This window comes from Acomys russatus, chromosome 26 (genome assembly GCF_903995435.1).
Source record: "Acomys russatus chromosome 26, mAcoRus1.1, whole genome shotgun sequence".
Taxonomy (NCBI): Eukaryota; Metazoa; Chordata; class Mammalia; order Rodentia; family Muridae; genus Acomys; species Acomys russatus.
In genome coordinates, this window is record NC_067162.1 from 14,914,491 (window position 1) to 14,932,744 (window position 18,254).

The following is an 18,254-nucleotide window of genomic DNA, read 5'->3' on the forward strand; positions in this document are numbered from 1 at the left end:
TGGAGGTAGAAACTGAAGCAAAGGCCACGAAGGAATGCTGCCTACCAGCTTGTTCCTCATGGCTGGCTCAGTTCTATACAGCTCAGGACCACCTGCCCAAGAGTGACACTGCACGCAGTGGGGTGGGCCTTCTAACATTAATCATTAATCGAGAAGATGCCCTGTAGACGTACCTATAGGAAATCTGATGGAATCATTTCTCAACAGGTTCTTCTTCCCCAATAACTCTGTCTTGTGTCAAGTTGACAGAAAACTAATTAGGACACCAGAGAAATGGTGCAGTGAAAGGAATTCCGTAAGTTAGGCCCTGGAAATAGCATATATAAAGTCCTCTGAGAAGATGGAGCCTAGAAGACTAGAAAGATCCAGAGGAGGAAAGGGAACAACCAACAGGGCCAGGCCACATGTGTAGCCTAGTTATACCTCTCTGGAAGAAAATGGAGAGCCACTGAAAAAATTTTAGCTAAGAGTGGCATAACCAGGTTTGTCTTATGGAAATGGCATTCTGTTACAGGGCAGACAGTAGACTCAAGTGAGTGAGTGTAGTAAGTGGATACCCCTGAAGGCTGTTATAGTAACTAATTATAATTTCTGAGATAAGACTTGGGGGAGAGATAGAAATAAATTGATATAAAGGGTTATTGAGAGTTGGATTGAAAGAAGTTATAGGTAGATTGAATTTAAGAATCGGGAAAGAAAGACGTACCAGTAGCAACATTCTGGATCATGTACTTAGATGGCAGGAGGTAGGTGGTGAATTTAATTTTGAATTTGATTCATTCGAAAGGTACTTAAAAACTTCCCAGAGGTGAATTATTAAGTAAGGTTGGATGTTTAGGTTTAGAGCATGGAAGAAAGGTAAGAGCTAGAGAAATAAATTTGTAGGTTTTCTTCATACAAGGGGATTAAAGTTCTCTGTTAACAGTGAGGGGAGCCAGGGATTGAAATGTTTAAGGACTCAATGGCTGAGATGGAAGGAAGATGAGTTGTTAATGGGAGTCTAAGGGAAACCAACAGTGGGGCTTTGGAAAACCAAGGGACCATTGGGTCAAGGGTGCATTGAGTAGGAGGATAGCACCCTTGAATTCTCCAAGAGGGTATGTGAAGTGAGGCCCACATAAAGCTCATCTGATGCAGACTCTGTAAGTCACTGATAACCCAGGCAGTTCTGTCATGGGAAAAATTCATCAGAGGCTCAATTGGGGTGTGCTGGCAATGTAGAACGAAGTCATTGACATAGGACAAGAAGCTTGGGTTTCTTTCTTATGTGAGTGAGTGTGCATGCGTGCGTCTGTGTGTGCGTGCATGCATGCACGTGTCTGTGTGTGTCTGTTTGTATGTCTCTCCCCACTTTGTACCCTTTTGTGCATATGGTCAATTGAATGGAAGTCCTTCTAGTTCCTCCAGTTTAATGGTCTGGCTGACTGCTGTTCGCCTCTTAAACTGCCCACTCTCTTAGCTTAGGCTAAATGTCCTTAAAATGGTTTTGGTTACTTGCCTGTCCTTTTTGTAAATTGCTAGTGTTTCTATAGTACTTAATATTTAGGAGGTTTGGTAAGCTAAAGCAAATTTGTAGTATTGTAAGTTTCTATGACTACTTATCACATGAATTCAGTTATAGGCTAAAACACACAGTAAAAACCTGCAGTTGCATAACATAGGTTACATGTATACTTACACAGAAAGCGACTTGAGTGGATATTCTCCACATCTGATTCATGCACTGCGTGGGCTTTTGTGAGTATAGGCAGCATGACCGGCCTCCCTCAAGAACTCACCCTGTCCTCACAGCAGGACAAATGTCTAAATGGTGTTCCTGTAGGAGGGCCTGTCTCCTGGTGGGCAACCTTTGTTAGGACTTGGTCTATAAAACCAGTTCTCACCCCTCTACCTTCTAGAACGTTCCTGGAAGGACTTTTGGCCTTTCCAAATACTGCTGGTCTCTGGATGGGCACAGAAGCCATCCAGGATGGCTGAGGATGCATGATCATGCCCTGTCATTCCCAGCAGCTTCACAGATGCTTTCCAAGGTGCTCATTGATTCATAAGAAAAAGGAGCTAATGGAAATAGAGGCTTTCAGAGTCTAGACAGTGTTGATTCTCTCAATTTATGCTGTAATTTCTTTTTTGTTTTGTTTTGTTTTCTTGTTTTTTTTTGTTTGTTTGTTTCTTTTTTCAAGACAGAATTTCTCTGTAGCCTTGGCTGTCCTGGACTCCCTTTGTAGACCAGGCTGGCCTTGAACTCACGATGACATACCTGCCTCTGCTTCCTGAGTGCTGAGATTAAAGGCATGTGCCACCATGCCTGGCTTTGTAATTTCTTCTTTTTATTAATACAAAATTTGTACTGTACTAGTGTCTTAGTCACTGGTCTATTACTGTGAAGAGACATTATGACCAAGGCAACTCTTATAAAAGAAAACATTTAACCTGGGGGCTTGCTTACAGTTTTGAGCCTTAGTCCATGATCATCGTGGTGGGAAACAGCCATGGCACTGGAGCAGTAGCTGAGAGTTTTACATCCTAATCCATAGGCAGCACTCAGAGAAAAAGAGACTGGGCCTGGTATGGGCTTTTGAAACCTCAAAACCCACCTACAGTTACATACCTCCTCCACTAAGGCCACACCTCCTAATCCTAATCCTTCTTAAACAGTTCTGCTCTATGGTGACTGAACATTCAAGTATATGAACCTATGGGGACCATTCTCCTTCAAACTACCACAACTAGAATATTCATAACTTATTGATGTACTAGAATCTGATTTATTGTTTAATAATTTTATGAAATAATATTGGCCTAAAAGACTTACATGAAAAACTAATTTTGGTGATAGACACTTGTAATTTCAGTGTTTGGGAGATAGAGGCAGGAGGAGCCGGAGTTCAAGAATAGCCTTGACTACATAGGAATTTGGAAGATAACCTGGGCTACAGGTACTCTGTTTTAAAAAAAAAAAAAAAAAAAAAAAAAAAAAAAAATCACATGTTATTTTTCTCATCTTCCAGCTCTTTCATTCTTCCTACTCTCTCTTCCACAGTATTCCTTGAGCCTTAGAGGAGATAGTATAAATGTCCTGTTTAAGGCTGAACACTCATTTTAAGCAACACATTCTAAGTATGGCAGGTAGCCAAGTCTCTATTTGACCCCTACTCATTATAAAGGGAAGATTCTCTTGATTAAGGGAGAGGGTAGTGTATAAGACCCGTAGCATTTGAAATGACATCTTGTACTGGTTTGGGTTTTTATATCACCCATTTACTAGTGAGGGCAAAGATTTTCTCATTGATTTATTAGTTATTTGAGTTTCTTCTGCAAATTACCTTTTCAGATCTTTCACCTATTTTTTCCCCCTGTTTCTATTGAAGTTCTCATCTTCTGAAAAAAGTGTATTGTAAGTATTCTCTCCTTTGGCTCAAGACTACTCTCAGCTATGACCCCTTTTTCACGAACATGTTTTTAATTTTAACCAGATGATAGTTGTCATTTCCCGTTACAGGTTTATGTACTTACATCTAATTGCTCTCTTCTTTGAAGTCATAAAGTAGATTCTTCTATATTGTATTCTAGACATATGTAGTTTGCCAGTCCCATTGTTTTATATGCTACCTGGAACTGATTTTTGCAGAGTATGAATAAGATTATGATTTATTGAGTTGTTTTTGTTGTTTGGCTTTGTTTTGTCATGCTGGGAATTGAACTTAGAACCTCATACATGTCCAGCAAACCCCTGCTATATTCATAGTCCCTGCTTAATGTAAAATTTTTAAATTTTAATGTGTGGGCCAGATGCGGTGGCACATGCCTGTAATCCCAGCACTCGGGGAGACAGAAGCCGGTGGATCTCTGTGAGTTCAAGGCCAGCCTGGTCTACATAGTGAGTCTAGGACAGTCAGGGCCACACAGAGAAACCCTGTCTCAAAAAACAAAATAAAACAAAATAATATGTGTCCACACACATGTGTATGCTTATGTGTGTGCTTGCACTCATATGAGTTCATGTACAACCCATGGGTGCAGGAGACCACAGAGGCTAAGAGAGAGAATCAGATTTCCTGGAACTGGAGTCCCAGACAATTATAAGCTGCCATGTGGGTGCAAGGAACTAAACCCAGGTACTCTGAAAGAGCTGTGTGTACTCTTAAATGCCAAGCCATCTCTCAGCTCTGATGTTTTTAAACTAATGTATTATTGACTATCTCAACAGTATTAAAGAGATCATTCTTTCCTGCTGAGAGGCAGTGTGTACCTGCCAGCTGCATTAGTCACTTAAGAAAACAGCTTTGGCGGGTTGTCTTTACTGTAAGTTTGCTTTCTTGAGTTATTTTCTTGCTGTTTACTTTGGCTTAAGCTTATTTTTTCTCTTTCATTAATCTTTGTTCATTTTGTTTTTTTCTGATATGCCAAGCTATATATGAGTTAATTAATACCTAGCCTTTTTTTTTTAACTTTTATTGAATGTCTATGATTTACACATCATGCGCCAAAATCCCTCTTCTCCTCCCAGTAAAATAAAATAAACAGACAAACAAAAAATCTTGTCACAGAAGCTGTAGTGTATCACGCAGTATAGCCTTTTGTCCACATATGTTTATTTTCAAATGTTCATTGCTATAAGTCATAGGTCTGGTTGGAGGCCTACACCATCGTTACTGGTCCTTACTGGGACTGCTGTCGGATATCCCGTTGTTGCTGTGTGTCAAGGAGATTCTTAATCTTTGAATCTGCAAGTCTGGCCCCTTCATGTGTTCAGCAGGTCATACATGGGGTGGATGTTGGGGTGAGGTCCACTCAGAGCCCTGGATCAGGGCTAGCTCCCTTGTCCTAAGGGCAGGGCCTGCTATCTCACTCCAGTGTCATCTTGGTAGAGCCAGCTCTCCTGCTCCTGTGTCCTCAGGGCAGAGACGGCTCTCCTGCTCCCGTGGCTTCAGGGAAGCGCCCACTCTCCCATTCACATGTCATCAGGGTAGAACAAATATTCTTTTTCTTTGGTTTATTTTTCCTTTTTTCTTTCTTTATTAAAATACTGAGTTTATTTCACATGTGTCTTTTTGTCTCCCTACCATTTCCACATCTGACCACCACTAATACTATGCCCTATTATAACATTCCATACATACTTAAAACCATGTAAAGAATGGAGGTCCATCCTTGAAAACTAAATAGCCATTTTAGACACTACACATTCTTGGCAACTGAACCTGGACAACATTTTTCACACAGTGGTAAAGTTCTCACTTTGTGTTATAAGAAGGACAGCCAGATATCAACTCTTAAAGAAGGAAGTAAGATGGAATATTTCAGACTGCTTAAACGATTTTCTTAAAGAGGCTTTCTCCACTGCTAGAGATTTGAATAGCCTCCTGGTCAGTCATCCAGAAGCAATTCTTCACATGATTAATGAACTTGGCTTCCACTTTGGGAAGAGAACCAACTTTTTCTATACTTGTTTGCATTTTTGCCTTAGTGTCTTCTATAGAACTAGGTCCTTGGTGCTTTAGGATTTTTTTCTCCTGTTTTATGAAGGACTTTTGACCCTTTTGATCTTGGTGTTGATGGTTTTACATCTTTCCCATATTGGTTTGATTTTTATGCATTTTTGGCTGGGATATCTCATACAGATTTCTTCATTGGAACTTTTTCTTCAGTTTTATCCTCATCAAAATCATCATCATCATCATCATCATCATCTTTATCAAGTTTTACTTTTTTTTCTGGAACCATGTTATCACCTTCTTGGGCAGATTGCTTTCCAGACATCCTTCTTCATCTTCTGACTCTGCATCTTCCTCTACAGCTACTAGGTGCTATCCACTGATGTGCACAGGCCCTGAACCACACTTCAACATTGAGACCACAGGAGGTGTAATTTCAAAGTCCCCAAGGGCAGCTGTTGGCTGTACAGACATTTTCAACATTTCCAGTGTAACTTTAGTTGAACTGCCTTCATAGTTCATTGCTTCTGCCTCTGTGATGTGTAATTCATCTTTTGCCCCACCCCTAAACTGACCGTTTGTAATGACAACTGGTGCTCATTTTCATCATTATCTACTTTGAAGAGAAAATCTTTGCCAGTCTCTAGTTCACAATTGAGAAGGTTCTGAGGCCTAAGAGGGCTTATGTCCATTTTCATCAAGTCTTTCTGAGGTGCCTACTGCTCCTCAGAACAGACATGCAGGACAGAATCACGCCGGGGCTTTTTATTTATGTTTAAAACTTACATTATTTTTTTCTTTGAAAAATTATTTAGAATTGCTACTTAGATTTTTTAAATATATCTATTCATACTGGTTTCTAACTTAATCGTATTATGAGTAAGGACTATAACCTACGTGGTACTGACCAGACAGTGATGAGCAATTGGGTGCCAGATTAGTGAGACAGAGAAGTTTGGAGGTAAAGAAGAAACAAGAGCATTGTTCAGACCCAGTAAGTTTACAGTGCTTGTGGTCAGACTTGCAAAGAGGGCATATGGTCAGCTAGGAGGGACCTTTATACAGTTTTTAGAGACACAAACATATGTCATGTTCTCAAACAACTTTTTCTAATTAGGAACATTTCTTTTCATAGTTGCAGAAGACCCTGCAAAGTCACTTACGGAGATGTCTCCAGACTTTGGACATTCGTCACCTCCACCGCAACCTCCTTCCATGAACTCCTTATCCAGCGAGAACAGATTTCACTCTTTACCCTTCAGCCTGACAAAGATGCCCAATACTAATGGCAGCATGTCTCATAGTACACTCTCCCTGTCAGTGCAGTCTGTGATGGGGGAGCTGAACAGCACACCTGTCCAAGAGAGCCCACCCTTGCCCGGCTCTTCTGGCAATGCACATGGTCTAGAGGTGGGCTCACTGGCTGAAGTGAAAGAGAACCCCCCGTTCTATGGGGTTATCCGTTGGATTGGCCAGCCACCAGGGCTCAGTGATGTGCTAGCTGGACTGGAACTGGTAATTTAATTTGCTCTAAAATCTTACAATTCTTTCCTGCATGAGGTTTTGCCTATTAGATAATTTCTTGGGATATATATACATATATATATATATATATATATTTTTTTTTTTTAAAGTAATAGAGAATTTTTTTTTACCCTTTGCCATTCTGTTAACTTCTCCTCACTTCTCATGTTTGTTTGTCTGTGATCAAGGAGTAGAATGACTTTAGGCTAGAATATTTAGTTTCCTTATATTAGACATAATGCAGCAAACAAAGCCCTTACCAGCGTTTCTTCTTATTTCTCAGTCTCCTCCTATCACAGTCAGTTCAGGGATGTGATGGGTTGATTTTACAATTAACTGTCATGTGCAGAGGTCTTTGGTAGAAGGAAAGGTTTTCCCTTTGGAGAGTAGAAAAGCATATTGTGTGAGTTTTCATAATCTGGATGGGGAACCTGAATAAACTTAGTTATTACCTAAATGTGGTTTTTTGTTTAATTTTTTTCACCTGTTTTCTTGCTGGCAGGAAAGTAAATAAATTAATCTGTTTATTCCTGCCTCTTGATCTTAATACTTTTGAAATGTCTCAGAGCAAGTCATTAAACCAGGAAAGTTCTAAGTGCATATTTGGAAAGGAAATGCATTAAGTACTTCCTGGTGGGCTAAAGAATTATTTTCTTAAACCAGTAGCACCAGTCAGCCAACCCCTTTTCCTTGATGCTGGTCTAGTCAGTACAGATTTATAGAGGGAATTCAGAAAAAGTGCAAATGCCTGCTCCTTTTGTGAGGTCCATGTAACACACACTGAAGCCTTTCTTTTTCAGGAAGATGAATGCGCAGGCTGTACAGATGGAACTTTCAGGGGCACGCGCTATTTCACTTGTGCCCTGAAGAAGGCGCTCTTCGTGAAGCTGAAGAGCTGCAGACCGGACTCTAGGTTTGCCTCCTTGCAGCCTGTTTCCAATCAGATTGAAAGGTGTAACTCTTTAGGTACTTGGATACTTTTAGTTTATTTGCCCCTCTGGAATGACTATTTCATGCCACTTTTCAGTATCTGTGGGCAATGGTGTTTAAGTTATTTGCTTGCTATGTTCATCAAGTTTCTAAGTTGGTAAAGACTGTTACTTGGCTCATAAGAAAGTTGTCCTAAGAGGAGATACATTTAAACAATCTTTAAAAAAGTGTTTAGGATCTAAAGAATAAAATTAGTGGTTTGTTTTTTTCTTCTAGTAATTATATACACTTAACTTGTGGCAGTATGGATGGTAGGAATAAAAATGCTACTCTTTTAACGTTAACGTCCCCCTGGCCATCTTACTTAAGGACCTCATTCAGGAGATCCTATGAAGAGATCTGATGTAGTCTGGGGACACAGTCGGCTTGGCAGATGGAGGACAGCCCTTCTCATCCCTTGCCGTCAGCTGGCCTATGCTGGCCTTCCCAGTTCTGAACAGTAGTTAAACAGGAACAAATAGGGAAGCAATCTTTATGAACAACATTTTTCTTAAAGTTGAAGGGTACTTTGGAAATTTTTGTTTTCATTTCATACTTGAAAATGAAACGTTTTGGACAAGTATCAAAATGCTTATTTGACAGGTGTTTAATTGACTTAATATTCTAAATTCTATATGAAGAAAGTGGTATCGAAAGTGAATAATAGCATTTTTATAAGCCCAAAAAGCAGTTAACTAAATGTTGAAACAGTTAGCACAGAGTGCCAAAATATATTTTAAATGAAGACGTAGACATATGCATATGTATATAGATATATACTATCGTGGTTTAAAAGAATTATTTTCACTTTTTATCTTTTCAGCATTTGGAGGCTACTTAAGTGAAGTAGTAGAAGAAAATACTCCACCAAAAATGGAAAAGGAAGGGTTGGAGATAATGATTGGGAAAAAGAAAGGCATCCAGGGCCACTACAATTCTTGTTACTTAGACTCAACTTTATTTTGGTAAGTTCATATTTTCTGCAGTAGATGTGTGTGTGTGGGGCAGGGGTTAGACAGGTGTGTGTGTGTGAAAGGAAGGGCCAGGTATCTTTGAGTAGAGAAACTGACTAGGAGTTAGGAAAGATCATGTGTCCTTGGCAGCGAATCTTATCCCTAGATTCAAAAACTAATATGAAAATGCTGCAGTGAATAATGTGTAAAAGCATGACCCCTGTGGACAGATGCACAGAGGGCATCTGCTTCCAACGTAGTGTGATTGCACACGTGCAGAGTAACCAGCATAAACTATTGACATTATATGTTGTGTGCATTTTAGAATATTGAGGTGGCCATAAGTTCTTAATAGTAAAAGTTATTTCCCATGGGATCAGTGTTGTTCTCCTCTGTGCAGTTTTCCCAAAAGCGGAACAAGTTGATACAGCAAGGAACGTTAAGCTGTGAAGATTGAGTGGAGAATTTGTAGCCTTAAAGATGGTGAACTGCCAGTTAAACTTAAGTGGCTCTGCCAGCTCTGCTCTGTGCCACAGGAGCTGGGAAGTTAGCATAGATGTTAGAAGTTTAAAATAGAGAATAGAATAAAGGCTGTGGGCCTTTTTGTTGGTGGAATACTTTTGATTAAACAAAGAAACCTCACGAAACCTTATTATAATATTCCTTAGATTTCCTGATAAAAATCTATTTTAGCCAGATGTTATTTTCTTTGAAACCAGCAAGTTTCTGCTGCTAGTCACTCACAAGTTACTTTAAGGAAGTACATGTCTCATGATAGCAAGATGTATTTGTCCTGACTTGTAGTCTCCAACTTTCTCCCCATATTGTCAGTGTGCGTGACTGATTTCCAGGCCCTTCTTGACTTATGCAAACAAGTTTCTTTCATAACATTCCCAGGTGTATTTTTACCCTTCACTTAATGGTGCAGTCTGGGTATTTGTGGTCTGGACCTGCAGGGTCTCTGGGTACTAATGGCTGAACACAGGGCCTGTGCTGTCTGAATTCTTATGCCAGTGGTTCCTCACACTTGGTTCTCTTTCGTCTTCTGCCCCCTTTAAGAATCTTTCTCAAATATCAATGTGCTTATAGTATAAGGGAAAATGTTCTTTTTATTTTGCAGCTTATTTGCTTTTAGTTCTGCGCTGGACACTGTGTTACTTAGACCCAAAGAAAAGAATGACGTAGAATATTATAGTGAGACTCAAGAGCTACTAAGGACAGAGATAGTTAATCCTCTAAGAATGTAAGTAAAGACATGTTTTGTCTTTAGTTGGTGTTCTGTTTGCTGTTTTCTTGTATAGTCATCAATTTTTGCTCTGTGCTCAATAGTGAAAAAAAAAAAAAGAACAGAAATTAATTCTCATATAATATTGACTTTTTAAAACCTCTGGTTTTCTGTTTATTTCAGTGTATATAACATAGTGCATTCTGTGAAGTGATGTGAGCCATTTGGTTAGTAATAACACTCTATACTAGCAACTGAGGTGTATTATAGTAATATAGTGTTTTGTTTGTTTAAAAGAATGTATTTAGGTCTTCCTCTACTCCTTACTATGGTGAGTTGTAAGTATACAGAAGGCCGTGTGGGAAGGCTTGGTACATGACAGTGATGTGTGATGATGTCACAGATGTTAAAGTGATGAAGAGTTAGGTCATTCAGTGATCGTGAACAAATAGGTCAGGAATACAGAGAACAAACTATGTAATTTAAAGGCATTTATGATCGGTTTAAATTCTGTGATATACTTTTCTTAACAATGAAAATAAAAATTAATATATTTAAAAATAATACAATATGGAAATATAAGGAATATTCCAAATGATCTACTGTGTCACATAACTAAGAAAGTAAATTAGAAGAATAAATATTTAGATACGTGTTTTCCTTAAATTCTGTAATCATGTTACCCTTTAAAATAATTATGTGCTTTGATTTTCATGTTAATTATTTTGTCTTATGCAAATTTTAAACATTCAGGTTTTTCTTTCCCTATGTGAATGATACTAGAAAAGTACAGGTCAAGTCAACTACAAGGTGTATTATCACAGCCTCTCTTCTTTTTAAAACACTGTAATTGTTTCAGTAATAGACTTAGTAATCTTTGCATACTATTGTCCAAGCAGCCCAGAACCACAGTTGTCATACTTTGTCACCCACCGGGCACCAAGAACTATGGCCTGTGAGATCAAGATGCATCTTGCCAGACATGGAGATATACACCTGCAATCCTAGCACTTGATAGCTCAAGAGGCTGAGGCAAGATCAGTTGAGCTCAGAAATTTGAGATTTCCTGTGTCTGCAAACTTTATACCTGTTGTTTGAACAGAGATTTTAATTTATTGCAAACTTTCCAAAAGCAGACACTCTGGTTTGTTTGTTTTTAATCTTCTCCCTTTGTATTGCCAGTGGCTAGCACATTATAGTATTACATTAGTGGTAGGTATTGGTGTACGCTGACTGCAAAGAGCTAATGAGTGAGTGGATAGTGGCTCTAAAATGCAGGGCCGTGGTTAGTGATGAGCTGGCTCTGGTTTTCCCTTTATACCTGTGGTCTTCTGTGGTCAGACAAAGAGATTGTCATAATTATATTGGCTGGATTGAGACTTTAGATTTCCAGTATCTCATCAATTCCCTTTTTCATGTCTCTTTTCTTGCATATTAAAAGGACTTTCTCAAACTTGGTTATTCTATTTTATAAAATAAATATTTAATATAGTAACCAGACGTTATTTAAAAACTATTCACAAAGGCTTTTAAAATAGTTTAGAGTTGTATTCGTGCATGGTAGTCATTTTTAAGGTGTTTAATAGTATCTGGCAACAATTCTGGTTCTCAGTCTTTCACTTTTCAAAGTTTAGTGAGAAGCCTACAATTGTATTCTTAAAAATAACTGCCTTGTCTATTGATTTGTTGCACATGTTAGAATTGTATGGAAAGTATTTGATTATTAAGATGTGTCATATAATTTACTGTGCCAGTGTCAGTTAATTCCTTTTTGTCGACATAGATATGGGTATGTGTGTGCCACAAAGATTATGAAACTGAGGAAGATTCTTGAAAAAGTTGAGGCTGCATCAGGATTTACCTCTGAAGAAAAAGGTGAGACTTCTAATTTATAGTATATGCATTCAGAATAACTTTAAAGTACGTTATTAAACAATCTGCTAAATTATTTCCTGAAATGTGCCTGTTTAGTTTAGAGGATTGATCTTACATTAGAATCATTTAATAAGGCTAGGGACATAAAGCTCTGAGGTGGGGTATGTAAAGACCCTGGGCTTGATTTCCAGCACTGCAAAAATAAATGGAAAAAACAACAACAACAACAACAAGAAAAACCAAACCTTTTCTATGTGACATGCAAATTTCTCCTGATTTTGTAAATGAGTCTTCTAAAGTGGATGTGGTGTGAGGTGAAGAACTCTCTAAGTTATCTACAGTAGATAACTCATTAAAGTCCCTGCTCCCAGCAGTGGTGTTTGGAGTCGCTTCTCTTCCCATGGTGAGGGGTGTCTCTGAGCCACTCAGTTTCCCACTTGTGCTCCTTGTTGGAAGAAGCTGTGGACCAGCTGGACAGCACTTCCATCTGCTCACAGCTGAAGAATTTACTCAGATTCAGCTTCTGACTTTGAGTCTTTAGCAGTGTACTGTAACCAGCTGTGACATTTATGCACAGGATAATTATTCTACTGAAACCGCCCCCCCCCCCCCAAACAAAAAGTATTTCACTGTGTGTGACTAAGTATATTCTGTTAAATGGTGCAACATTGCAACAACATGGAAAAGTAACATTTTATTATAAACTTTAAGTAAAAGTTTTTCCTTGTTAGGAAAGTTTGAAAAAAAAAACCCTCAACTTTTAATTGAAATAATATTGAAGGAATGAAATTAAGTTCAGTGCAAAAATATGTCTGTCATAAAGAATAGCATGGCTTTTATATTTTGCTTGTGATAGACTTAACTTTTTTTTTCCTCCTAGATCCTGAAGAATTTCTAAATATCCTGTTTCATGATATTTTAAGAGTTGAACCATTGTTAAAAATAAGGTAACACTCAAGCTGTCTAGAGGCACTGGGGAATCAGACCTTCTTTTCCACTGCCATCACTCAGGAGGAATGGAGTCCTTACAGATACTCCATCAGTGTCACCCGAGTGTAGGCAGCTAAGTATTGCAAGAACAGATGTGGGACAGCTAGCTGCTGTCCTTTCCATAGCTGCACTTTACTTGCAGAGCAAAGGTGAAGGTGACCTTTTAATTAGCTCTAGTTACAAATGTGCCCACGATTTATTTATTTAGAAATTGAACATGAATATTTTTGAAAGTTCAGTTAATGATTCTTATTCTTAAAAACAAAACAAAACAAAACAAAACAATACCCCACCACACACTCCAAAAACAAAAAAACAAAGCTGAGAATATTGTTTTTGACTTCCCACCACTTATAGAACTCAGCCTTAAATTAGCTCTTTAATTCTTGTTTAGTGACTCAATCTCTTCCTTCTCCCCATGTTGGAAGAATACCTGAGTTTATTGTGGTGCAGTTCCTAGTGAGCTGAGAAAGGCATGTGGGCAATTCTTCACCCTTAAGGAATACACTGTGGGTTCCTCCCACCCCCAACCCCCACCCCTGGCAACCTGCTCATGTTTCCACCAGCTACTTCCTAAAGACTGTAAAATGGTATTTTGAGTTCTTTATGTTCCTCCAGGTACCATTCTTCTCTTCATGAGGGAGGTCAGCTGCCTGAGCCAATAGGAAGTTCAGCACCCTTATAATGAGAAATAAATAAAAACAGTGGTATGGGATATTTCAAACGACCAGAAAGACACAAGAAAAACTAAGACCAGTGGAGGAGAAAAGTAGATTTGATTGATATAATCAAATAAACATGCAAAATAGAATTGTAAAAATAGTAAATGTGTATGGGTGGGGGAAGAGGCTCACTTGAGACAGTAGACACTGGAAGATGAGCTGAGAAAGCACCCTCACAGGAAGCTGGGTGTGAGTTGGAAAACCAGAAAAAGGAGATGGGCCATAAAAAGTAGATTGTAACCAAGTTCCTGAAGATAGCTAGACACAACAGGAAAGTTATGTGGGCATTATAGAAAGAATAAGAATATATAGAACTCCCAAAGAACCAGGACTGAATTATCACTTGGATACATCTTAAAAGATACACTTACTGAGCAGTGGTGGCGCACACCTTTAATCCCAGCACTGAGGAGGCAGAGGCAGGTGGATCGCTGTGAGTTTGAGGCCAGCCTCATCTACAGAGCGAGTCCAGGACAGCCAAGGCTACACAGAGAAGCCCTGTCTCAAAAATCAACCAACCAACCAAACAAACAAAAACAAAAAGAAAAGAAGGTACACTTAAAAGGTAAGATTAACAGATTTTAGACAAAAGGAGTAAGAAAGAAGAGTGAGGAAATTGGTAAAATTAGGTAAATTGAACGTTATTAAAAAAAAAAAAACCAGCAACAATTACATGTGCACCATTAAAGAGAATAAATTGAAACTAGTGCTCATATCACCTTCTCCTTTTTATTCAGTCTGGGGCCCAAGCTCATGAAATGGTGCTCAGAGGGGGTCTTCTCACCTCAACCAGCTGGAGACTCTTACAGACATACTCAGAGGTTTATCTCAGATTCTACTAAGTTGACAATATGAACATTACAAGTCCACTCAACCTGATGCCCAAACATATCATTATAAAGTAATTGTAATTTTACCCTTAATTATGTGTGTGAGTGCAGTACCCTCAGAGGTCAGAAGAGGATGTCAGGTTACCTGAAGCAGGCAGTAAAAGGCAGGTACAAACCACTTGTTGTGGGTTTGGTCACTGAACTCTGGTCCTCCGTAAGAGCAGTTTGCCTCCTTAACTGCTGAGACATTTCCTACTACTTTTGGTTGTGAGCCTTAAGTTTTTGTTTTTATTTTTTGTTTTAAATGGGTCAGCTCTCTCTCCATCCCCAAACATAAAATTTTAAAGCTATTGCTCTCTACTTGTCATCCCTGTAGGCTCTTGGCCACCTTTAATGCAGAATACATTCATTATAACTTCAAAAGTCTTTAAAACCTTTAATAGTTCCAACACCATTCAAACACTGTTTAAATGTACCAAGTCTTTTTAACCATGAGCCTCTGAAAAATCAGTGAGCAAGTTTTATACTTCCAACTTAGAGTGGCACAGGTGAAATTTCTCATTTTCAAAGGTAGGAATTGGGGGTAGAGCAAGAAAAGGTCAGACCAAAGTAAGACTGAAATTAGTCATATGAATGCCAAGGGAGGGCTGTCCAAGCTCCTTGTGGCACCAGTGATGATATCATGAGCCCCACATGCTCACCATGTAGCTACAGGATTTGGGTATTCTTAGATAAATGAGTCCAGGACCCACCATCTACCTGTATCCTTTCCAGTAGCATCTCAGATCCTTCCATATCCATTCCCAATTTTTTTTCACTTGCTCAGCCATTCTCCCAACCTTTTTTGAAACTGAATACAAGAAGCAGCAGCAAAACCAGAACAATCTCCTCTGAAAGCATAGTGAGAGAGAACCCAGAAGCAGCAGCCACAATAAACTTTGCTGCCATCCTGAAACAGAGTATCTATTCCTTCATACCCTGCCATCTCCTCTACAGCATTAGAAACCAGATTTCCCATAATGCCTCACCCTATTTTTTTTAAGCTATTTTATTGGGTTCTTAAATCCCTTCCAAACCTTGCTGCACTCTAATTCCTTCCAAACCCCCAATCCTAGAAGGAGAGAAAGAAAATTAGAGGGAAAAGGGGCATAGGACCCTTTAGATGACTTTCTGTTGATTAAGGGTTTTAGAGTCCAATCTTCAGAATCAGGAAACCTCCAGCTTCTTATTGTCAAACTGCAACAGTAACAACCAAGAAAATTAGGGGGAACAGCAGCCTCCTGAGGCCCTCTCAGGGCTCTACATTTATACCCTCTTTAGAGTCCCCAGAATTAAACTATCTGCAGCTAGCAAAGTGGCGCACGCCTTTAATCCCAGCACTCGGGAGGCAGAGGCAGGCGGATCGCTGTGAGTTCGAGGCCAGCCTGGACTACAAAGTGAGTCTAGGATGGCCAAGGTTACACAGAGAAACCCTGTCTCGAAAAAAAAAAAAATCATGCCCCTGCCAGAGCAAAAGGCAAACCATTGTTTATGGCTGTGGACAAACTGAAGCATCCCCATATCTCACACCTGGGATTAAAACAAATATATTCACATAACATAACTGGATTTTAAAAGAAACCAAAATTCTTACTATAGAAAGCAGCTTGCTTCTTTCTAGATTTGGAGGGAGAAATCCAACTGATGATTGTTACATAGTGTTTCTTGCCTGGGATATTATTCTATGTTTTTCTTGTGATCACAAAGAGAACCTATGAATAACTAATGAATAAGGCAGAATAAATACATTATGAGGTCTTCTGCATAAGTGCATTTAGTTATCTCATCCAAATCACTGTCTTTCACCCACTTGGCATTTGGATGATGCGGAGCTATACATCAGCATCAGGGTATCGTATTCTCAGGTCCTGCCTGACGACTGCATATTCTGACTCAAGCATATAATAGATAGCTTATGTGGATTTCTTTCTGCATGCTTCTAGGTCAGCAGGCCAAAAAGTTCAAGACTGTAACTTCTATCAAATTTTTATGGAAAAAAATGAGAAAGTTGGTGTTCCTACAATTCAGCAGTTACTAGAATGGTCTTTTATCAACAGCAACCTGAAATTTGCAGAGGTTAGTTATTCTAACTGAGTTTTATTGTTGTTTTATTTTGTTTCTTGGAAGTGCTGGGGATTACACCCACGACTTTTGTACACACTAACCTGAGTGCTGCCCACTGAGCCACACCCAGCTCTCACTGTGCTTTAACCACACTGTTAAGAAAACATACACTGTTAAGAAAACACATTTTTTAAAAAATGATGTTCCAACTTTGTTCTTTTTTATGAAAGCACCTTAGCTTAAGTTGGAATGTTCTGGATTTGGGTGGAAAGGGTGGGGAGTAATTTTTTAACTTGAAGACTTTGAAAGTAGCTTAATGCCAAAGACTTGTACATACACATGCATGTTTATGTTTTAGTTGTCATTTTCCCCAAGCATGTTATCTAAACATGTCAAAGGTAATATTACTTTTCTCCCTTTGTTAAAGATAAAGTGCCAGTAAGTTCTTCTTCTGTATGGGTTTGTTAATGAATGTGATGGAAAAGTCTCTTTTACCTGAATGTATGGTTTCTATAGTGCATGCTGTGGTGTTTTACTTACTTCATTGCTGAAGTATAGGGAGTGTCCTCTAGAAGGAGGTCTGACGGGGAAGTCTGGAAATGCTGTAGCTCCTGCTGCTCTGCAGCCACATTAAACATGCTCCTGTGGGCTCTGTTTCATGGGCCAACACTACTGTGCTGAAACCACTGCTGGGTTTGACAGCTATGACTATTTTAATTTCACAGGGAGACTTTTTTTTTTTTTTGCACTTTTCCCCTTCAGTGTAGGGATAAGAATCAAGGCTATGGGCATGCTACGCTACTAAGCTGAGTCTCCAGTCCATTAGGAATTTGATTTCTAAAACTATGCACTTATTTGTTTGTTTGTTACTAGGCACCATCATGCTTGATTATCCAGATGCCTCGGTTTGGAAAAGACTTTAAACTATTTAAAAAAATTTTTCCTTCCCTGGAATTAAATATAACAGATTTACTTGAAGACAGTAAGTATACAGTCCTTTGTTTTTGGTTTGGTTTGGTTTAGAATAGTCACCCTGGGCTTTTCATTAGTTGTGGATATAGTACTTCTGACAGGCAATTCAGTATCTAAAGAGCTTAGACATAGTAAGTCAATAATTTGAGTGCTGAGAATATATTCTGAAAAAAGTAGAGGTAAAAAATAAACACCTTAAGTGCAGAATTACTTATCATTATATGATAAGAAATTAGAGACAAGTAAGTGTTAACAAGAGGGAAGAGGTTGATTGATTATATATCCATAACAGTAGAACTACTACCGGATTTAGGACAACACACATGAAAACAGTAGTGAGTGGAAGGGAGAGCATTGAGAGGCTGCACAAGAGATGCTTGACACACGCATGCACCTGGGTGCACTCAGTTAGGTAAATATTCAGATATAACAATATTAGAGAAAGTTTATAATGTTGGCAATATTTTTCTCTTGTTTACTAAGATCATATATGCTATTAGTTTCCTTTATATCTTTGGACATTTTATGACCAGAGGAACAATACTAGAACAGGTTATCAAAAATGGTTATTGAAAAAAAAGTCCTTAAAAATATTACAAGAAAAATCAATTAAGATTTTAAGAGGATCAGAGAGGGCTAGGCCTTTTCTTTTTTTT

At 38.7% G+C, this 18,254-nt stretch overlaps 1 protein-coding gene and 1 pseudogene across 1 annotated transcript in view; one reads left to right on the forward strand and one right to left on the reverse strand.

Annotated features, from left to right (window-relative positions):
• The window catches only part of Cyld (CYLD lysine 63 deubiquitinase), a 45,662-nt gene that overhangs the window by 24,082 nt on the left and 3,326 nt on the right, over positions 1-18,254 (forward strand). Inside the window, exons 7-14 of the mRNA XM_051169254.1 lie at positions 6,571-6,950; positions 7,760-7,925; positions 8,752-8,893; positions 10,002-10,124; positions 11,890-11,981; positions 12,862-12,928; positions 16,506-16,638; positions 17,500-17,608. Of these exons, the coding sequence (XP_051025211.1) occupies positions 6,571-6,950; positions 7,760-7,925; positions 8,752-8,893; positions 10,002-10,124; positions 11,890-11,981; positions 12,862-12,928; positions 16,506-16,638; positions 17,500-17,608 (1,212 nt within the window). The remainder of the gene's footprint in view (positions 1-6,570; positions 6,951-7,759; positions 7,926-8,751; positions 8,894-10,001; positions 10,125-11,889; positions 11,982-12,861; positions 12,929-16,505; positions 16,639-17,499; positions 17,609-18,254) is intronic.
• Positions 5,310-6,526, reverse strand: LOC127209607 (nucleophosmin-like; annotated as a pseudogene).